Below are 23,504 nucleotides of genomic sequence, written 5' to 3' on the forward strand. Positions count from 1 at the left end.
CCTGAGGTGCTGTGCTCACTCTCCAGGAACGGGGTGGCCTGTGGGGGTTTGTCAAGAAGCTTCAGCAAAGGGTCTCACTCAGGAAGGAAAAGTCTCTTAGTCTGTAACTAATTCATAGTTTAGGTTTGTTCACAAAGGAATGTTCCCAAGAACAAATTTACTTTGAGAAACATATCAGACTGAGCAAAGACAACCACTTCCCATTGTGGTGGGTTGACCCTGGCTGGATGCCAGGTGCCCACCAAAGCCGCTCTATCACTGCCCACCTCAGCTGGACAGGGGAGAGAAGATATAACAAAAGGCTCATGGGTCAACATAAGAACAGGGAGAGATCACTCACTAACTACTGTCACAGGCAAAACAGACTTGACTTGGGGAAACTATTTTAATTTATTACCAACCCAATCAGAGCAGGATAATGAGAAATAAAACCAAATCTTAAAACACCTTCCCCCCACCCCTCCCTTCTTCCCAGGCTTAACTTTCCTCCCAATTTTTTCTACCTCCTCTCCCCAGCAGCAGAGGGGGACAGGGAATGGGGTCTACAGTCAGTTCATCACACATTGTCTCTGCCACTCCTTCCTTCTCAGGGGCAGGAATCCTCACACTCTTGCCCTGCTCCAGCATGGGGTCCCTCCCACGGGAGACAATCCTCTGCGAACTTCTCCAACGTGGGTCCTTCCCGCAGGCTGCAGTTCTTCACGAACTGCTCCAGTGTGGGTCCCTTCCACAAGCTGCAGTCCTTCAGGCACAGACTGCTCCAGCGTGGGTCCCATGTGGGGTCACAAGTCCTGCCAGCAAACCTGCTCCAGCATGGGCTCCTCTCTCCATGGAGCCACAGGTCCTGGCTGCTCCAACACGGATTTCCCACAGGGTCACAGCCTCCTTCAGGCATCCCTCTGCTCCGGTGTGGGGTCCTCCCCGGGCTGCAGGTGGACAGCCTGCCTCACCAAGGTCTTCCCCACGGGCTGCATGGGAATCTCTGCTCCGACGCCTGGAGCCTCTCCTCCCCCTCCTTCTGCACTGACCTGGGGGTCTGCAGGGCTGTTTCTCTCACATATTCTCATTGTTCTTTTCCACTGCAGTTTCTGTTGTGCAGGTTTTTTCTCCCTTCTTAAATCTGTTATCCCAGAGGTGCTACCACCATTGCTGATGGGCTCAGCCTTGGCCAGTGGCAGGTCTGTCTCGGAGCCAGCTGGCACTGGCTCTGTCAGACATAGGGGAAGCTTCTAGCAGCTTCTCACAGAAGCCACCCCTGTGGCCCCCCCGCTACCAACCTGGCCACACAAACCCAATACACCCATTTGCAGTTAATCCCCCACACTGTCCTGCCTGCTGTGCTTCCCTTTCCACTGCTGCCCACTCTACTGACCCTGTACATCTCCTCCAAATACTCCTTGGAGCAAAGTAAATGGGGTTTATTGATTGCCAGCAGTATTGCCTGCCAGATTACACTTTTGAGATACATTTGTCTAAATGAATGGATTGGCTTGTCCCTATGCAAGATTATGCTCTTCTTGTAGATGATATTTACCACTTGGCTGACAGGGAGTGGTTTGCTCCCCCACCCCGAACCCCCAATGCTGATAGTATTAGCAGCCTGTGACTGTGCCCACTTACGGCACTAAGTGTCACCCGGGCAGTGGGGGGAGATAAGGGGACCCTGGTAACCACAGCTCCCTGCCCCTTACAGCGGTGAGGTAGCGGTGGGATGGGCATGGGGAGGCTGGCTGTGAAACATCGCTCCGTCCTTGTGGTGAATAAAGGAAGTTTAGGGCAATGCAATGAGAAAAGTGTTGAAAAGCAATTTATCCTGAAAAGTACCAAGAGGCGGTTCTGGCTGAGAAGGAAACATCTGTGTGTTTGTGTCCAGGAGCCCAGCCAAGCCTGCGTGACACCAGGGCTGGAGCGGGACAGTCCCTGCTGGGTGTGCTCTCAGGGCAGCGGCGAGAGGCCAGCACGGCACTCTGCTTTAGGCCTTGGAAATTCCCAGCAGTGGTTTTCACCCTCCTTGTGCTTACTCCTGTGGAACGGATTTTTGTTTGCCATACCCACATCACCATGTACAAGGCCAACATACAGATTTGGGCAAAGTTAGGAAGCTGGTTAGGGTATTCCGTGCTGGATAGCAGCTGTGGTTAAAGGAGAGCTTTTCTGGCCTTATTCCAGGTGCAAATCCCAAATGTTTGCAGCTTTCAAGGCATTCTTCAGGTCTGCCTTTTGTAAAAGCAGTAATGTAAAGCCCCGTGTCTCTTTTCTCAGACATGATAGAAAAGCAGAGCAAGTCCATTGCTTTTGATGCAGTTCAGGATTTAGCCCATACATATTTTGTTGTGTATTTCTCTCTCTTTCGTGTTTCCCAGAGGCAGACTAGAGAGTGGTGTGTGTTGGGAGAACAGGGACAGGGCGAGGTTTGGGCTCTCATTCCACACAGCGCTAAAGATAGAGCTGTGGTACTCTGGGCAAAATTTCACGTGAGAAAATGTAAAAAGGAAAGCAGTCATCTCCATTTCCTCCTGTTAAAGAGGCAACAGGTTCTGGTCTCTGTGGCTAAGCAAGATTGGTCTTGAGTATGTTATGGCTGTTTTATTTGCTGTTCTTGCACATCTTGTATCGGTACTATTTACTGCAGGGTAATGGCTTGGGTTTCTGTTCTAATTGTATCTAGGAAGGTTGCCTAGAAATTCACAGAGCTTCCAAGTCTCACCTGCTTTACTGAGAGGAGTGAGGTTTTTGGCTTTTTTTTCTCTTTGCTTTTATAAGAGTGCTATTATTCCACAAAGTGCTCCCTGAATGGCAGGAAATTCCTGGTGAGACAAGAGGAATTTCACTGTTCCAGGACTGTGCTGATGGGTTATTCACTGCATGAATGGGTCTGCCACAGTCCTCTCCTGGAAAGCCCTCTGCCACTGTGCTGACGAACGCTGTGTAGCACAGAGAGGTGGTGCAGCAGCCTGAGCCCACAGCCCTCGCTGCAGCTATCCCCACGGCGTTCCCCGCAGCACAGCCTGACGCACCCTCCCTACTCACTAACTACCCATTTTTCATCATTTTACTGTCTACACATTTTCAAGCAGTCACAGAACTCAACACAAAGAGTTTACGTTCTCTCATCAGTACAGGAAGGGTTTGTTGGGTTTGGGCAGTGGCTGTAATGAGAAATTTGGGATATAGGTGCAGGGGCATACCGTGTGCAGCCAGCCAGCGAGCCTGGTCCAGTCCCTTTGCTGTACCCATTGATTGCGCAGGCCCAGTGGGTGTACGGGGCAGAGGTTTTTCATTTACTTTTTGCAGTTTAGTCCGACACATGACATCACTTGAAAGATGACTGCAGCTTTTTGCACTTTCTCCATTTTCTCTGCTCCTTCTATGCTGGTGTTGGTATTTCAGCATAGCTGAGTCATTCCAGCAAATAACCTATGAAGTGTGCAGCCATGCTGAATCCAAGAAGGCAGCCTGGGGACTGAGCCGTTGCTGCTTCTGGGCAATGTGGCCCAAGCCTCAGAGGTCAGAGGTTCCTACATGTGGGTTCTGGTCAGCCTCTCATATAGTTAAGATTGAACCACAGCACTTTCCTCCAGATCTGAATATGATTCGAGTTTACCAGTACTCAGATCTAGTATTTGGTTTTCAGCTACCTCTGATTCTGGGGAAGCTTCGTTTCCTTTGCATTTTTCTGATCCAGGACATTGCCAACCACGAACTCAGCTAAAATAAAGTTAATGATCCTGATGCTGTTGGAAACAACCAATTCAGGGAAGCTGCCCAGCAAATAGTGTGGTATCAGTGCATTGCTTCTGAGCCTTTTAGCAGTTGCCCATCTGTTGATGATACACTCTCTGACATACAGTAAACCAAACGAGGAGGCTGTAAAGAACACTAAAAATAGAGGATTTTCCACTTGCTTGCCACTTACAACAGCATAGGTGACTCAAATCACAAAGCCTAGGATGGGGAAATCTCCAGTTTGGGCTTACATGGCTCCCAGTTTTTGCTGGGAACCTCTGCACGGCACAGCATGGGATGGAAGCTGTTTTAGACAGACTGCTGTACTTTCCAGAGCTAGGGAACCAGTGCAAAGTGCAGTACAAATTGCTTTCAGTATTTGAACTGGCTCGTTCAGACCCAGCATGGGGATTTCTGTACAGCACTATGCTGTACAGCTTTCACACAGTAAAGCAGGCACATGATAGCTGAATCTCAGAGCAGCTATACCACCATAGTAGTATAATGTCAGCTCCTGAAAATGTTTTCCTTCCTTAAAAAAACGGTGATAATTGAGGCTGCTTTTTCTTTCCTTTACCTTCTTCAGTGGACTCTTCTGTGAAACTCCTCCACCAATGGTTCTTCTCCAGACGAGCCCATGTGATAACTACGAGTGCCAGAATGGGGCCCAGTGCATCGTCGTGCACCACGAGCCCGTCTGCCGCTGCCTTGCTGGCTTTGCTGGGCAGAAATGCGAGAAGCTCATCACAGTCAACTTCGTTGGGAAGGATTCCTATGTGGAGCTGCCATCAGCCAAAATTCGCCCTCAGGCAAACATCTCCCTCCAGGTATGTCACACAGAACATCAGTTGCCAGCCCAGTGCTCTTCTAAGCAATAATATATATAGATGTATATATTTTTTCATTCTGAAGGAACAGGGTCTATTGGCCAAGATGCTGACAAAGTTAGAGTCAACTTGTGAGCCAGCTGTCTGCTCTAAAATTACTGAAGCATTAAGGAGCAGCTAAGGCACTGCTTTACCTTTGTAGGCGCATATCCTGCCTCCAGAGTCTCACCACTCTCTTATTCCCAGACTGGCAACGTAACTAGAGATGGTTCAGGAAACCTCCCTGTCTTCTTACGGATTTACAGCATTGTGTTTCATCCTGTAGTAATTAGTGCTTCATATTAGAACACTTATTAAAAGAGGCTGCTCTAAATGGCCTTTCCAGACAATATTTTGCTTACTCTTTTACTGTGCACATTCAGTAGATAAAAGGCCTGGGATTTTGTTACAGTCCTGTAGTTACACCTAAATTTGTTTTGAGGTCTAAGGTTCAGAAGACAATGGAAAATAGATACCAAGGGTGCCATGCCACTACTGTCGTCTTTGTGGTTGTGAATCAAAGGTATTTTGGATACTTAGTCCAATATGATATTTAAGTGATTTGGAAGTTATCTGCAAACACAATCAAGTAAGCATTAAACTGTTCTCTTTTTTTCCCCCTAATATCCCAAAGTAAATGAGGGAATCATTTCTCGCTGTATAAGTTTTCTAATAAACGGGATGTGTGGAGCACATACATAACATGATACATCTCTTTCTTAGGCCACTGATTGTTAATCTGGACTATTTCTACACTAGATTCACCCTGCAAATGAAGCATAACATTTCAAAAGATGTGAGAAGAAAAATCATCCCTGCATGTTTATTTTATTGCATTTATTTTCTCAGTTTGAAAAGATTGTATTCCACAGTTGGAAATCATATTGTAGACTTACTTGATGGAGTTTGGTTGTAATTAAAATACCAATGTCAAGACATGGGAAAGAGGACTGAGTTTCCACATTAGGAATAGATTTTTGAAGGGTGGTTCCTGCAAAGTTTATTCTAATGAAAAAAATCCATAATTAATATTTATCTTTTCTTTAATAGCTTGAGTATACAGTTCATATGAAAATGAAGCTGATTCATTTATACTTGAAATTCCAGTTTTTCTTTAAAAATCCCCTTTTATTTAATATCACAAAAGAGATTCTAAAATATGGGCATTCTAGAATATGGCTCCCCAAAGGCTCCAAATGCTATAGGTCAACTTTAAAGCTGAAAATCTGGACATTGTCTTCTTAAGTGTACAAAACACATTACATCAGCCATAGCTTGAAGAATAAAACTGATTATCACAGAAAGCACATGCAGATGACGTTCTCACTGCTTGTTTCCCAGGCTGAATATTATTCTTGCATCCAGTAATTAATCACTAGTGAATTAAAATTAGAATATAACATTCATTATTAAGAACAGATAGAGGAAATCTTATTAAAAAGTGCTCAAGAAAAAAAAATCTTTTAGGGGCAAAAGGGTAGTATTTAAATATATATAAATGGAAACAGATTTTTAAATTTACTGTTTAGTTTTGGCATTTAACAGCCATTATAAAAAAATAAGCAAGAAATCTCAAGAAATATGCACTGTGAAAATAACAGGCAGGTTGTATCCAAAAATCCCATTTTGACTCTTTTTTTTCTTTTTCTTTTGTACCATAGGGATATTTGAGAGCTGGAGACTGGGAAAGCAGAGTCCTCGCTTTTTGATTCAGTGTTCAAATTTTTGTTTCTTGATGTACATCAAAGCTAGAGGGACGAGGGCTACTCTGTTCTTCCTGACTCTCTAAATGTCCCATTTGAAATCAGCATGACTCGCTAGCAACTTGGATTCAGTGAATAACTCATGGTTATGCTAGATGTGGGGACAGGTCCTTCTTTCCTTCTCTGTGTTCATAGGAAGTCTGTGAACAGATCAGCGCCTGATGAAATTTGTTTCCTTGTAATTGTGACACACTCCTCCTACTGCCAGAGCTGATTTTCTAAACCTCCACTTCAAGCTGGGGTAGTCGCTGAGAAATAAATTCATGTGTGGCCAAAAATACAGCAACAGTCTATTGACAGGGATCAAATAAATTGCAGCTCTCACCTCCTGAAAACTAGTTCTCTTTTGAAACAAAGGAGCCATCCCTTACAGTGAGGCCAACCTGTTTGTATATGAGCCCACTCAATGTCACCAAGACCTTTTTGTGTCTCATGGCTCTTGCTCTCTTTGTTGCTAATAAATATGATTTATTAAATCATATTTGAATTGCATATATGATTTTGGTATGATTTTTAATATATGTTTGTATCTTTTTTAATCATTCTCAAGCAGCCTCACCTGGTTATTCATGTTTCACAGGTAGCAACGGACAAGGACAACGGCATCTTATTATACAAAGGAGACAATGATCCTTTGGCTCTGGAATTGTACCAAGGACACGTGAGGCTCATCTATGACACGCTGAATTCTCCCCCCACCACAGTATACAGGTAAATAGCTAAGCTTTACCAAGACGGTTGATTGCAAAAAGAGGTGGAGAGGTAGGATTTTTCTAAGAAATGTGCATGGGACAAGGACTTTTTATTTTACTTCACTGTATCTCTTTTATGTATGTAATTAGATAAAAAAAATCAGAATAAGGGCTTTGCTAGAGGCTGCGTGGTCAAAAACTGGCATTTATTGGCAATACCATTGATACTGTGTCCTACTGTGATTGCAGAAAAATGTTGTGTTTTGTCATCTACTGTAAAGATGTAGTTTCTGGTGAATGTTGTCCGTGAAATAGTTCCACATAATCGGTTTCTCTGATGTTGATATTTAGCATTAATGTACTGTACCAAGACAGAACAGTGACTGTGCAACTGCAGGATTAGACTGTGTCAAATAGGAGAAGGGCTGAATTCCACTACGGGGTGAATATTTTTAGGACTCTTACCTATATCAGTAGTAACTACACAAACCATGAAAAAGCACAAATTACAGAGGTAGAGCGTAGGACAATTTGACCTTCAGACACTTGACTTTTCGGGATACCAAACCCGCAAGTTTTATTCATTAGTCACAAGAAAGAAAAGCAAATGTAGAAGTGAAACCCATGCTCAGAGGCGTTTCCCTAGGAAAGAGAGATGTGCTGCTCCTGTCTTCCACTGTTCCTTTAGCAGCCCTTTCCCTGGGATTGACTCCCTTCTGATTATTTTTAAGCCCTGCTGCTCCAGTTTGTTCTGTGTAAACATGCAGTTGTGACCACATAGAGCCCTTTCAGGTTCAGTCCAGTTTAATGGCATTGTGTGTGCAGAAGAGCTGGATTTCCCAGCCCACCTCGCTCTTTAAGGAAGAGCATCCTATTAGAGCAAGTGAAAGGATGCCAAGTATCACTAGCCAGGACAGGTCTCGTAGTTCCTCTGGAAAGTTTTCTCAGCACTTGATAAAACTTGAGTCTTCAGGAGCATGGGAGCTGTGCAGAGCTTTCTTTGGGGGGAATGGCAACTTGTTTAAGAAAATGAGAAAATTCTTTCTGTATAAAAGCAGGTTGACTACTACCACTGCAGGGATGTCAACAGGAAGAGCAAAGGCTTGTCCACTGTAGGAATGAAGAAAGTAGTTTGTTAGTGATTTTCACCAGCTGGATAGGTGTGAAAAATTTCTCTGTGTGTGGCTGCTAATCCTAATTGATTTCACGTTAGAGCAAAGCTGAAGCTGTTAAACAGTTTTATGCCACTAATTAGAACATAGGGAAAAGCTCATTATGTGTGGGCAGCACAGGGGGTGACAGATCAGTGTGTATGCTTGCTCTCTGTTGTCAAGGGCAGGGCGGTGTAGTGACAAGAGCTGTTGCCACCATCACAACAACACTTTATGGATCTGCTGCCTTCTGGCAAAGTTGCCAGAGATGGCGAGCAGCAGTGCCCTCGTTATTCCTGCGCCCTTCATATTGATCAAGGAGGAGGTCTCCATTCAGACTGACACCTCATTACCATAAGATTAATGGCCTGTTCACTACATTTTGTACTGTGTGATCTGTTGAGATGGGAAAGAAGCTGCTTAATACGATGCCCTTTCTGAAATGTCACTCTAATCTTTTATTAGTTTAAGGAGTGGAGCAAAATGGGATTAGCATGGAGCTTGATGGGAAAAGATTAGGTTGATTGAGAAAAACTGCAGCTAAAGAATGTCAAAAAGGGCCTCTAAATAGATTAAAAGACTTGTTTTGCTTAAGGGCTGAGGAAGGGGGAGGAAACCTGCTTCTCTCCTTACAATCATAGGATTTAAGGGTAGAAGGCATGAGTGGATCTGGTTTGACCTCCCTATATAGCCTGTTTGACTTTTAGCTAAGGCGTAAGCTCTCTTTGGCTAACACATGACTTCCAGCTTGGCACCAAGTTTTGACAAGAAAACACCAAATAATGGCAAATCCTGCATTTCCTTTAGTAGCTTGGACAATGGTCAGTCGTTTCTATTATTCAGGCATTGGCCATAATTTCTACGTTGTGTTGATAATACCTTCTGGATGTTTTAGAGGCTTTCTCCAGGGAAATGAAAGTCCTTTTATAGCTGCTACTGGCTCCCATGAGTTTATCTGTACTTTTAATCACTTTGTCTCCTAACTTGCATTTTGATGAAATGAATGGCTGATTCGGTGTGATGAATTTTACTTAAACCTTAAGAATTTGGGGAACTCTTTTCTGCAACTTCTACAATTTTTCATTTTTCAGTAAAAATAAGGTTACTGGGAGAACCTGAAACATTAAAATCTTAGCATTACCATTGGTAAAACAGTTTGCCTTCTCTGTTGCCTACTCCTCGCTGTGTTGTTTAGATGCCTCATTTAAATCTCAATCTCAGCAAAAGTGGACTGTTTGCCTTTGAGAAGCTCTGTTGAAAGACTATTAGATTAATCTTCATGGGCAATATCAGGTGCTGCTATCCTCCAAAGGGGTGCACTTCCCAGAAATGATGAGCAGTGCTTTGGCTCTTGTTTTTCCTCAGAAGAGTCTGCCAAAAGAGGAGGAGGCCTTAAAATACTGCCTGGTGGGAACTGCGCCAGCTACAGCTGCAGGAAATCTGTAACTGACCTGGTCTTGTGCTGTAACTGAGATGTTTTGCTGGCTATTTCAGGTACTCCCGTGATGGGATGTGGGAAGTCATTGGCAAGCCACATTATCTGTAATTCTTCGTGAGACTCCATGATAAGATTTATTAATAGTACTTAAGAACAGTAAAATTAGTGAAGTACTTGGCTAATACAGGTAATATCCTGTAAGGATAAGATAAAACCTGTTGTCAGACAGCTTGGGAAGCCAGCAGCGAGTAAGGCATACTTCATGGTAGTGTTCAGTAGTATTCAGCAGAAGGGTGCTGGAAGGATGTAGGCAGCATGTTACATTGCAAAACTCTCCCCAAGCTCCCTAGTGTACAGCCAGGATGAAGGTTTGTACCAGACACGTGGTGTGTGTGCTCTGAACTTGCTGGTTTAGTGTTTTCTGTGGGTGGCCTCACTTTGCAAACCTGTGCTAGGAGATTGAGGGCAGGGCTGTGGTGTAATAGCGGATTGCAGGCATGCCAGGAAAGAGCAGTTCATTTTACCTATTCTGTGAAGGCAGGTTGTCTCTGGCTATTGGAGTGGACCTGCTCCTGTATCTTAGTTGCTAATTTGGGCAGATTTAAGTAGAACTACAGTACAAAGTTAGTCTGGAAAAGCCCAAGATTAACTCGCTGTACATTCAGATTTGCTTTACGTGTATTCGTTCCTGTGGTATGTTTGGATAGAAAGGTTAAAGTTGACATTGGACTTTTCTTTCATTCTAGTCACATAAAGGTCAACAAATGTCCAATGGAAAAGACTACCTAAAATACATTGTCATTTATCATCAGGTTAGAAAGAAATACAAGTTAATGCATGAATATGCAATGGTTGAACTCGCCCTTTAAAAAGAAAAGCTGACTGGTCTGTTATTGGAACTCCTCACTTCTAAGCTGCAAAATAATGGTTTCCTGGATGTCACAGTAAATATCTTACAGAAGATCCATTTTTGAAGTGGGATTCCTATTTGTTGTTTCTTTTATTCTATTTAATTATTGCATAGGTGCACAAGTGAGAACAGAAATCTGTTCCTGAGTGCTTTATTGACCTCCTGGTTTCTGCATTGGTGAGAGTTACTCTTCCATGCCGTGACAGGACTTAGTACTGAGCCAACAGTGAGTTCTTCAAATAAAGTAAATCTTTTACACAGGTACCCTACCTTAATTTAAAGATACCAACTGATGAGGAATGTGGTGCTTTTATTTACCACCATGCTCCAACTATTAAAAGTTTGAATTAACAAAGAGCATGTAATTCTGTAGTTTCAGCATTTGGCCATTGATACTGGTGTCTGTTTAACTGTATTCTATAGGGAGAGTTTCCTATTTTCAGCCTTTTTTCCTACACGTGTTCCTTGAACCAGACATAAGACCTTACTTGTACTTTTTTTTCCTGATGGTTTTTATGCTCTTACACAGTCATATTGATTCAAATGCTAAATTAATCCTTCCCAATAAAAATGGAAAATAGCAATGTGACACAAACTACTGATGTAGTTACCCTTGGAGTTCCCAGATTGCCATGTTGCATACAGACTGTCATATCTGGTAAAGAGCAAAATGCAGACATCATTGGTGTAAAATCGTATATTTTCATGCAGGCTTCCTGACAGCGGTGAAAAAGGAGGCAGTTAAGAAACATAAGAATTAATTGTATTTGTCTTTCTACAGAGCGTACACTCAAGTTACATTATATTTCCTTTTAAAAGTATCCTTGCATAAACTGTTTTCAAAAATACTACATCATTAAAAATAATTCTTATAGATTGTGTCATGCAGTTCTCATGCTCCGGCTAATTCTTACATAGCATAGACGGATGTTCTTGTGGTTAAAGCAAAAGGCCTGAAATAAGGGAGCTTAAATTCTTACTGTATCTGCCTCATATGTGATGACTGTGCGATGACAAATTAAATCTGGTTCTCTGTGCACAAAATTACAGAAATGCACAAAAAACAGAAAAAATGTTTCAGAAGTGTGCTGTGGGTCTCCGGAAGGTGAGGTTCCTTCTCCTCCCTCCAGGCTGTGGAGCAGCACCAGGCTCTTACCCCAGCAACATCTGCAAACTGCCCGTGCCATTCCACGTCACTCAGCCTCTGTCCGTGGCGGCTGGAGCCCGGGGAGCAGCCCACGTGGCTACCGGTACTCGTTATCCAACAACAGGTCTTTGGCCATGCCACTCCTTAATGGAACTTGGTAGTACTCAGGGACTTTGGTCCTCTACTCAGATTTCATAGACTTTTCCTCCACTCTTCTGGTGCTGAGGTTGAACAGTTGCTTTGGTGATGGAAACACTTCCACACCTTCCAAAGATATAGGAGACGGGATTTTTGTGTAATTGCCTCTCTTTAGCTGCAATTGCTTATCTGCAAAAAAAGCCTAGAAGGCTTCACCATTAATTTACTGCCTTCTAGGGAATAATGTGCTGGAGGAGTAAAAGCATTCATTATTCTGAGGATCATTATTAGAGCTTGTCAAACCCAGTTTTTACCAAAAGTCTCTTTGCAGAGCTCACTGCATGACTGGTCCTTTTCTTCCTAATACTTTCACAGTCTGCAGCTTGCGCTGTGCCTGTCCCTAGTGGGATTCCCGTTTGATACTTCTGGATGGTCTCTAAATAGACTGTTTTTCAGAGATTTCTATGAGACATCACTGAGCTCTTAACAATTCTGCATATTTGCAATTCATTTTATTCTCTCTATCACGCACACTTATTTTTTCAGGTACTCCTTCGGGATTTTGCATCAAATAAACTGAAAAAAAACAGTATTAATCTCTGACCTGCACAGTAAAAGTTGTAAAATTTGAATGTGCTTATACATCTTGCATGAGCCAAGGCAAAGGACAGATGAATTATTTTTTGCCTTTATAAGGGGCTCTGGTGTATTTAAAGGGGACAAAAAAGACAAGTGTGTGAGTTCTTGCCAAACTACAAACATTGCATTTCCCTAGTTTTTTCTTGGATTTTTGCGTAATAGGACAATGAAAATGTAAGGCCAAGACCTTAAAATACCATCTAACTTTTATCATTAGGTTCAGAATCAAATATTTGCTTTCATGAAATTCATAAACTTTATTCTGCTGAGATGAATCTTAAGAAGGGTAAAGTTTTGTCCTTCAGGCTGCCTGGGGACTTAGCAGGCAAAATCTTGTTAAGCCAATTTACTTTTTTTCTCTGTAAATCTCTTCAATGTCTCTTGCAAGAGTGATAGTTTCTCATCTCTCCTCTCTCTCCTCGCCTCCACCCAGCTCATTCTCTTCAGTGTAATATCTGAGTACCCAGAAACACTGTGCTGCAGACCCACAGCTTTATTTCTAACCTTACACATACGTGTAAGGTGTTTCAGAGTGGGATGTTTTATCAGAAGGCAAAACTTTTCACCAAGCAAGTCGGCGCTGGCGTGTCTGTGTACCAGGTATGGGAAGTTAGGAATAGATCATCTAAAGCCACTTGCCCTGTGGTAGTGACAGAAATAGAAGTTACATTCTCTGCATCCCAGATCACCTTCTTCAGGGCCCAAAATCTGGGGCTATCGGTCTAAGTTACACTTGGAAGTCCCCTGTCAACAGAGGCTGGGCTGCACCAGTACACACAGGTGCTGCCAACATGCATGAGCTGCCAACTTGCCCAAAGCCCCATGACCGAGGCAGGCACATGCTTGATTTTGTCTTCCCCTCAGCGCTCACTGTTGAACTTTGGAGAATTTAGGCCACAGTCTGTGAAAGCAGTAAACTCAGTAGCTGCTCCTCTGCCACAAAGGGTTTCATGCCATTTACACTCATTCTTTGAATTAACTTGTATTATGACCACTTGAACTCAAAGCAGAGATGTTATTTGTATCCTTTTGATTGGGAATGTGGCCATCGACACCATCACTGTCACCTTTATCATTGCTTTTTAAAAAAATCAGAATGCTGCTGCAGACCCACATCAACTTCAAGCAGGTGGCAGAAGACAGTCCTCCTCCTCCCAAATCACTTTTTAAGCAGACTGTGCTGGCTTTAACGCATAGACAACATACAAGCAAATTGTCGGTAGTCTGCGTATTATGTAAGCAAATTGATTTGATGTTGTTTTCTAAACCAGACACCCATAAGCTGGTCTGTACCCTGTTACTTTAGTCACTGCGTACCTGTCCTCTGCACTGCTCCACCTCTACCTCCCAGCAGCTCTCTCCCAGCTGAAGGGGACAGGAGGGAAGCCGGAGCAGATATGCTGTGTCCATCCCTGCTAGTTGCTAGTTGATCAGCAGCCTTTTAGGAAGAATTATGCAAAACAGCAGAGTGCAGAGCACACATGTACATATAACTTCAGTACAATAACATTATAATGCTGATTTCTTTCAGCACAGAATAATAAAAATGTAGTGAAGTCAGCAAGATGCCAGTATTAATCCCAAGAAGAAATGAGAGGTGATGAGATAGAGATAGTTCAAAAGTAAACAAAAGTTGGGGGCAGGGGGAACACCCAAAATGAATCAATGTGTTAACATTCTCTGAGTTTGGCCTCTAGTCAGAGTCTAGCTTCACAGCATACTGACCCCATGCAGCTCCTCTTTCTCCTGACTGGATTGGACGCTTCAGAGGATTATGCCTAAAGATGGAAAGCAAATCTTTCCCAGTTACGACATTTTACTTTGCAGTGGAGAGTGTTAACCATTCAGTTAATACCATTAAGTATTGTCAAGAGCATCAAGAAGGAAGATGTTTGCCCTTGGAAGTTTGCTGAACTCTGGACGTAGCTCAGCACCTTGCAGGTACTTGCTGGTTTTCATGTTCAAAGTAGCCTTGGGTTTATGTAAAAATGAATGGTGAAGCCAAAAGTTGTTCTCTACAGTGATTTGACTATGACTAGAAATAATATAGCTCTATCATCAAAAGAAAATTGCTGTTGAAAATGCAGAAACTCACATTATAAATGAAGGTTTTTCCCATGTTTGTTAAAGTCCGTAGCTGCGTTGAGTTTTAGCCAGTTCAGTTCAAGCCTTAAAACTTCCCAGCCAAACCAAAAGAAACTGTGAAATAAAAACTATTTCTTCCACCCCAGCAGATAACCTGATTTAGTCATTAGTCTGTCTGTAACATGGCCTCACTGCTTCTTCTAGTGAGAGCATCAGTGAAACCGTGAGAGTGGTCCTGGCAGCTCCCAAGCCTCATAAATTAGTGCTGATGTTAGTCCACATTCTGAGCAGTCAGTTTGGTTTCTGTGTGTTGGAAACATGCTCTTGGGCTGAACTCTGTTTCCACTGAGTAACTAGGAGAAAGGTGTGCAAACGTATTTTAAAAGGTATTTTCTTGCTATATCGCAGGTTGTTAGTCCAGTAGTATATTGCCAAAGTTCATTAATACTGATTATATCAGAGGAAGATTGAAGTATTCTTGTAATAGACAATGGTGAAATAAGCTTAATCATAGTCAAAATGACTTTATAAACTTCCTATGCACTAATGACTGGCTCATGTCTTGAATTGTGAGGTTTTTGCCTTACAACAACATGTAGCAAGCTAATATAACATGTTTATTTTTTTCTGCCTGTAAATTTCTTGTAAACATGATGACTAACATAAAGTTTAGATGTATACCATGTGTGATAGATTTATATCCCATTTATACCAAGCGCCAGGCTCTGGATTCAATAGATACAGTCTCTGTTAGAAGTGCATGCAGGACTGGCACTGAGGGTGATCACGGAGGTGCAGCATGACTCTGTGCACAATTATTTCGGTGCTTCTTCCCAGTATAGAAACGTGACCCACAGCGCTGCATTTGCCAGCATGTCCCAGTGCTGCTGGAAAAGGTGGATATGGCAGCTGCTATTCTGGTTGTCAAATAGCAATGGATTTTGTTTATTTTTGTGGAAGTAGAGCCATACAGCTGTAGGTACGCTGCCACAGATGAGGTGGAAACAATTTCATTTCCTGACCATGCATCAGGTTTCTAAATAAATACAGCTTTTTTTTTGTTTGGGCTTAGCCTCCAATTTCAGATAAACCCCATCATTCTGTGTCACTCTAATTGGAAGCCCTTTTAATTGTGTTCTGTAGCGGCCCTGCTCCCTCCTGCTAAATGACAGAGACCTTTGTACTTTCCAGACCTGAAAAGGGGATAGAAGGTGTAAAGTATTCCCCCTGATGAAATGACTCTGTGAAGACACTTGATGGATTTCCTCATCAGAACCTGAGATTTGATAGCCACGTGAATGGCAGAGCTGTTTTCAGTAGCGTTTGACAGTGGTGCTGAAAAGCAAACCCAAGCGCGCTGTTCTGTTCTGAGTCTCGGCGGGGCGGGGGGCTGTGCTGCAGCACGTCCTGGTGTGTGCCACGCAACTGGACACGTACAGCGCCGGCTCTGCGCTGGGGGGGACGTGGGACTCACTGCTGTCACTGGCCCTGCTGCTGTGCCAGGGTCTGCGCCTTCTCTGCTGTTTGCACTGTCTTTATTTTTTTAAGGATAACTGATTTAATGAGTCCCAATAGCATTGCAGAATCTGTATGTGATTGTTTTTACGCTCTGTATGTACTGGATTTGTTATTTTATATGATGCATGTTACAGTAAAGACACCGAGATGCAATAGCTCATTGCACCGCAATACGCTGTGTGCCGTGATGTGCAAACTCGTTCTGGTGGAGTAAGATGGGAAGGCAGTAACACTGCAATCTGTCATTCAGGAGAGGCCTTGGACTTGAAGAGTTCATTCAAGCTATTTTTACTGCTATTACGCTCGTGTTTAACAAATTCTCAGTTAGCAGAATGAAGTATTCAGCTCTGCAGGGACACGGTGATACTGCAGAAGATCAGCGCAGCTTCAGCTCCCCAACAGTGGGGTCGGAGGGAGGTATCAGACCTCTTGCCCGTGTCAGGGACACTGTGAGAATTCACTGCAAACGAGGAGTGTTTACCCTGGCCATGAATCTGACCTTTTTATGAATAATCTAGGGAAAGGGGTCAGGATTGTGTTAATTGCATGTTGCAGGGGTATAAAAAAAGCTGCTTGCTTTTCCCTTAGAAGGTCTGTAATACAATAACTTTCACTGTTGGCAGGGGTGCTGCAGGAATTGAATTATGACTGGAAATTAGATATGCATAGCCTGGCCAAACGATCATTAAGGGAGATACGGTAATCAGCTGCCAGTGTTTAAGGGCTGTAAACACCAAGAAGAGAAAGATGGGAGTTTGGGGTGGTCTACAGAGTTGTAAGTAGGAGAAAAGGTATAAAACCAAGCAAATGAAAACAGAGGTATCAAGGAAAAAAATCTTAATGTCGAGTGCTCTCAGCCTAGGAGACCTAATGCTTGAGTCATGTAAAATGGGACTGAACGTAACAAAAGAGAGTATATTTTAAGCTGAAAATGAACTTGAGTGCTACAGTATATGTCTTTCACCTCTTACTTCCCTAGTCTTGTGTTCCATTAGCATTTTTCATACTTTTTTCTCAACATGTGGTTTTTATTTGGCTTCTGAAGATGATAGTGCCTGAAGTGATGTGTTATTGTTAGAGGTAGCACAAACACTACTCCAATTATGATTTTGCCTTTGTTGCCATGGAGAAGTTTAAATCTATTTTAGGCCAAGGACTGATTATAACTGGAACGAAGGGCAGGAGGTAACTGTAGCTTGGAAAGGTGAAAAACCATCACCACTGATACCTGAAGTCAGCCTGGCACAGTATGAGTTTCACAGCTCCCAGATTACTAACATCTCAATGCGGTTCACTGCAGCTCTCACCTTGTGTTTCTTGATTTTGGTACCTCTTCCCTGGTGCCTGCTCTTCCCATGTGTTGTAAGCTCCTTAAGCTCTTTTGGACATGTATTTCTGCTTATTCCTTTCTACTTCAAATGTTTTCAAAGATTATCTAAGTTCAGTGTTCCCCATGGCCTTCACTCCCCAATCACTTACCAACCTTGTGTTTGCTTTGTTCTGTGCTTCAAATGAGGCATGTCCCCATTAAGACAGAGGTCAGGAAAATCTTGAGACTGTAGCTAATGACTTGATGTCGCCATTTGCATAATTGATGGTTATACATTTCCTCAGTGACATGGTTTGCTGTGATACTTAAAGCTATTTTTGTTTTTGACTTCTCTGCCCTGCTGTTCTCTGCTGTCTACACTAAAGGTATATTACATGTCAGTGAAAAAAACTAACCCCAAAGCCCAAACTTTACAAGTTCAAATTGAATGCTTTAATCCTTTAATGCATTTCTGTTCACTGGCATATTTGTTGTGGCTCAGCTCTAAACCTCTCATGGGTATTAGAGCAAGGGGAGTCAGTGTTTATAACATCTGTGTGTGCTTGGGACTGGAGTAGAGGGGAAAGAAAATACAGGAGGGAGAAGAGAAATAGATAAAAAACGAGAGGGGAAATCAGTTCTTTTATATATTCCCTGGGGGTTTATGTTTAACACGCATCCCTTTCCCTTAATTTCTTTGTGTTCTGGAGTCTAAGACCCCAGCAGAGGCTGTGTCCAGGGCCTGTGTGCAGTGCCCTGCACAATGCGTCCATCAGCTCATCTTGCTGGAATTGCTCTGACAGATGAGGCCAGCTCCCTGCGATATGAAATTTCAATGACACTTTCATAGAGCCCTCTCTAGTGGCCTGTCTTCCCTGTGAGGGCAGGTCTGAGCTTCCCACCCGGGCACAGAGGGAACAGAAGGTGCTGGACCCAGGGCCTTCTCATGAGCTTTGGAAGCTGGGCTCTCCTCACGTGCCCAGTATTTTCCTCTTTCTTTTTTTTTGCCAAATCGGATCAGATGCCATGGCCAGCTCTCAGTGGGGGTAACCTTGATGAAAGCAATGTAATAGATTGTGCAGGACATGTAACCTGGGCTATGAAAAGACGAGTGTAATGGAGAAGAGAAAGGTAAGGGGTGCTGCTGGTTAAGGAGCAGCAAGCGTGTCCCCTTTGCTGGGGAGGCAGGGCACTGCGGGACAGCAGCTACCCCTCGTCAGCACCTGGGGGGCTCCCGGGGCAGCCAGCTCCGACTGGGATCGGTTCACGGCACTGCTATCTGGAGGAATCCTCCTGCCAACGCTCCCCATTTGGCTGTGCATTACTTCTTTTCCCTCAAGATGAATACTTTAAGGGACCTGAAGTGATTACACTCGGAAGGGAACCAAAACGGTTTCTCAGCATCAAGTTCGTAACGAGACTCAAGTGAAGGTCCTGTAGAGACTGTGAATACAGTCTATGAAACGTCTGATGAGATGGGCCCTCACCGGACTGCTTGCTTGCAGTATGAGAAACAGTTCCTGGGTCCTGAAGAATCTCTCTCTGTTACATAAAACTGGTCTTTTGATTCCTTTTACTGCTTACTTTTCAGCAAGTTTAATTATTAAATTCCCGAAAATCCTTGCTTACACTTTGAATGTTTACACTTCAAACATAATTCCTCCCTTTTTTTCCAACAAGAATGTATTGCAAACTGCATATCATCCAATGGTGCTGGAAGTTGGAAGTTGGCTAAAAACTCACGACGGTCTTTTTTAATAGCTTGGAGAAATCTCAGGAGCCAGGCCTTGGTTTGCTAGCGCCCCCGAGGAGAGCAGCTGGCTCAAATCTAGCAGCCCCTTGGCTTCTTCTGTCAGTTCCTTTCCCCTCCCCCTGGCTTTGCTCAGACGTATTACCTCGATTTAACCATAAAGCATGAAAACCTTTGCAAAAAGGAAGGGGTTTGGTAACGTCAAGTCAGCTGCCGGCTGCGTGACACGGTGAGATCTGCAGCAGTAAAGCAATTGGGAGCAGCCAGCCAAAACCAACCTGCCCGATCAGCTTACAAAAGCTCCTGCGGGTCCCTGTCCCGAGCGAGCGAGCGGGTGCAAGGCTGGGTAGCGGACGGGGCGGTGAGCATCCCTCCCGGCGGCGGGAGAGGAGGAGGAAGAGGAGGAGGAGGAGGAGGAAGGCGCGGGCCCGGGCGCCGCCGTCCCCGGGCGCCGCCGTCCCCGGGCGCCGCCGTCCCCGGGCGCCGCCGTCCCCGGGCGCCGCCGTCCCCGGGCGCCGCCGTCCCCGGGCGCCGCCGTCCCCGGGCGCCGCCGTCCCCGGGCGCCGCCGCCCGCTCCGCGGTGCTCCGGCGCCCTCTGCCGCCCGCCCGCCGCCGCCGCCGCCGCCGCTCCCGCCGCCCCGGCCCCCGCCGCGGGGCTCGACGGAGCCCCCGCCGGGTTTACAGCCCGGCGTCCCGCTCCGAGGCCGGCGGCCGGCGTTCGGCACAGCGCCGGCGGTGTCGGCCCGGCGGGTCTCAAGCCCGCGGCCCTGCGCCCTCCGGCACCGGGCGCGGTGAGGCCGCGGCGCGGGGCCGCTGACGAAAGGCGGCGATCCCCGACTCCGAGGCGGGTATTGCCGTTCCGCAGGCTGTTTCGGGAGGGAGAGCTCGGTGGGACCACCTGATCCCCAGTAAGAATTCAATTAAGATTTTAATGAAACCCTTGCAGAGAGCTGGGTCGGGGAGAGGCCCCTTGAAAAAAGGCCGAGCGCAGCAAGTTTGTGCCGCGAGCCGCGTTGCGATGCGCTGCTCGGCGTCTGTGGCTTTCTTCCCTTCATCTCCAGCCAAGCCACTGTCTCCAGCTGCCTCAGACGATTGCTGAGTCTCCTAAAGGCCCAGCTACACAAGAGGCTCTGAGGAGAGTTCATACGGCTTTTCTCTCACCGCTGGTTTCTCCCCCGACGTTGTCTCCGTCTCTCTCAAAATCCAAGGGCATCTTAATGTCTTTCTGTCAGCAACAGCAATAAGTGCTTTAACACAAGTATCTCCCGGCTGGGGATTTTCTGCCGTCCTGGCCATCCACACTCAGCTTTTCTATCATATGTCTGCGTCTTCTCAAAAAGCAAATGAGTGCTTTGCCTGTTTTATCTGCTTTACAAAACTGCCCTGGCGGGCGATGGCTGCAAGTTACTTTGTTTCTCAAAGTCCAGGCACAGATTATTTTAATTCGGCGTTAAAAAGTGAAATAGTCAGAACTGAGTAATATTCATCCACGGGTACCTACGGACAGGGACCCTCACTCCCTTTCCAGCAAAACTACCAGCCCTGGGTACGCTGAAAGGCATGAGCACCACGTGGGGTGGCTGCTTCCATCGCCAGGACACACAGACTTTTGTTTGCCTGTTAGCTAAGGCATAATCTGGAAGAAGCACATGCTGTGGAGGAGTAGGTGATTAATGCCTGTGAAATCCTGGCCCAGAGAAGAGCCAGCCCTGCCAGACATGATAATGTTGTCCTCCGACAAATGGTCATAGCTTGGCCTTCTTCAGATAACGATGTGGTTTTATGCGTTAGCTTCAGATACTGATCCCACCGGGGAAGGGTTCCCTGTCGTACAGCCATCCATCCCACCTCCTCAATGCTCAGCTCTCAGAGCTGATGGGTTTTGGCTATACTTCTTCCTTTCGTTGGCACTTCCGCATAGACTAACAATTACAAATACGCATTTCCATTTATCTCGCACCTTTCAGCTGCAAGTCAAAGTAGTTTACCCATATGAATTAAGCATTGCAACACAACAGTTAGATATGCAGGGAGTACATAGGGATCACCCAGTCGGCGCATTGCTGTAACACAGCTGTTTCTTGTAATGTGGCAGATACTTAGCAGAATTCAAGAATATCTAAACAGAAACTTTGGACCAGCTGTTTTCAAACTTATTTGAGTTGTCAATCCATAAAGTAGCCAGCTAGAGGTGTGGGCCCCAACACAGCAGACTCAGGAATGGTGATGATAGGCTTGGTTTTCGGAGTTGCAGGCGCTACATCACCTTTGGCAATGAGTCTAGCATAAGTCCTCAGCCTCTTATCCCAGCCCACGCAACTCACTGCCCTTGCAGTGGCCCTGATATGACTGTATTTTGAGCCAGACTGTCTACTGGATCAACTGGATCTGGATTTTTGTACAATGTTAAACTTTTTTTTTCTTTCTTTCTTAAAAACACTTCAGTCAGTACCATCAGCTCCAGGTTCTTAAGACCTGGCTCCCGGGGCTCTCTTGCCATCCTGAGGATGGGCAGGAACCGCAGCCCAGCTGCTTTCCTGCAGGTCAAGGATGAGCAGTTCAGCCAGCAGAGCTTTCCCGGGAGCTGTTCTGTGGCAGAATTAACTTACCTCATGTTTATGTAAAGCTACACCATAAAGGTGCTCATATACTGCTGTCATCTTATAACCTCTGTAATCTTACGTAAACTTTTAAAGGCATATGTGTTTGTGATTCATCCCAGAAACCTGTGGGGACAGCAGCACTGTAGAGGCACGTTAGCTCAGTTTTGAAACAGCTGTGCGCTCTTAAACAAGCACATCCTCAGAAATGCCTGCAGTGCTGAATTTCTGCCTGACATTGCTCAGGCATAATTGGTTATGTCAGGTCTACTGTAAAACATCATAAAAATGGAACTTCTTCCAGGAACAACTGAATTCTGGTAATTTCAAAGTCACATACTTTGTTTCTGAAGTTGAGGTCCTGTTTCCATGCTATACCACCCTTACACATCAGTTTTGCAGGACTGGGCACTAAAGATGGGCAGCATGTCATCTAGGTTGAAAGGTGGACACATCTAAAAGGTGATTCATCCTCAGAGATGAGTCACTCTGTAAGTGTGCCGGTTTCTCTCCACTGACCGTAAAGAAAATCTGCGTAAATAGAGACATCTATGTTGCAGCTTTACAGAACCCCTGAAAGAAATCTGACCTATGACTTTGTAACTTACTGAGAGAGGATGCTGAGCTTACGGGCCATTTGAATGAGCAGAAACCCATTCTTAAAACTAACCTTTTACATGTTAATATGGTATTTACCACTTGTGCAGCAACCCCAAATCCAGATTTGGCTAAGCAGTATCTCAGGATGCCTAAATCCCACAGTTGGTGTTTTCTGTCTTTATCCTTACGTAAGAGAACCACCACCCAGCTAGCAAGCCTGCTGGGAGGAATTTGGAAAAGGATGCTCACAGGCCAAGCTTAAGATGTGTTGGCAACACTGTGCATGTGGGCAGTTTACGTAGCCCACAGTCTAATTTTGGCTGTAACTGCTACTGCTATTAGATTCTCATTATGCACTGGTGTTTGCATGCATATGGAACAGAGGCTGTACCATTTAATTACATCTACAGCAGGGGAAATGTCCCATCACATCTCTAACTACCAACCTAATTTGAAACCCTCTTTGCTCAAGAGCAGGTAATCCCACCCTTGCCCCTCCCTGCTTTTGGGACTGCATGAAGTTATCAAGTTGTTTTAGAGAATTTCAACAGGCAGCATAAAGGCTTGAGAGCTGAAGCTGCTCTGAAAATAAAAAATTATAGTGTGATGCAAATTGAATTGTACCACTGTATCTTTTAATTTCTGGGAGACTGAACTGAACATGAAGGTGAAGATGGTATGTGGTGCAGACTAGCAAAGAGCTGTTATCTGACTCACTGCAGGCTTCATGCATTTGAAAAATCAGTGTTAAAAATACCTGAGCAATAAATACACGGTGCCTTTAATACCTTGTCTGCTCAGATGGCTACCTGCTCCCTGTCATCCCCCCCAAATTCCTGCTGTCTTGTTCTCAGACCTCAATCTACACCTAAATGTTTCTCAAAGAGGAGCAGCACTTTGTCAGTTTTCCTTGCATTCAGGTATGACTGTATTGTATTGTATTGTGCTGTGTTGTGTTGTGTTGTATTGTATTGAACAAAGTACCCCAGTCATTTATAAGCCAAAAACTCCTGAGTTCCTTCTGGGGCTTTAAGAAACCCAGCCTGTCCTTATGCCTTAGCATGTAGTTACAAGAGACTTCTGCTGTGAGGAAGTGCTGGTTTCAGAGGCCCCTGCTGTCTCTTGCCCCAAACTGCAGTCCCTCCCTGCCCCTGTGAAACAATTTGCGTTTA

The 23,504-nt window shown here is 44.7% G+C and overlaps 1 protein-coding gene across 5 annotated transcripts in view; it reads left to right on the plus strand.

The window, feature by feature from the left end:
• Positions 1 to 23,504, plus strand: part of SLIT3 (slit guidance ligand 3) — a 535,954-nt gene that overhangs the window by 502,221 nt on the left and 10,229 nt on the right. For all 5 annotated transcript variants that reach the window (XM_069773165.1, XM_069773166.1, XM_069773167.1 and 2 more), the window contains 2 exons: positions 4,313 to 4,553; positions 6,936 to 7,066. In XM_069773165.1, coding sequence (XP_069629266.1) covers positions 4,313 to 4,553; positions 6,936 to 7,066 — 372 coding nt within the window. The remainder of the gene's footprint in view (positions 1 to 4,312; positions 4,554 to 6,935; positions 7,067 to 23,504) is intronic.

Source organism: Haliaeetus albicilla, chromosome 27 (genome assembly GCF_947461875.1).
Source record: "Haliaeetus albicilla chromosome 27, bHalAlb1.1, whole genome shotgun sequence".
Lineage (NCBI taxonomy): Eukaryota > Metazoa > Chordata > Aves > Accipitriformes > Accipitridae > Haliaeetus > Haliaeetus albicilla.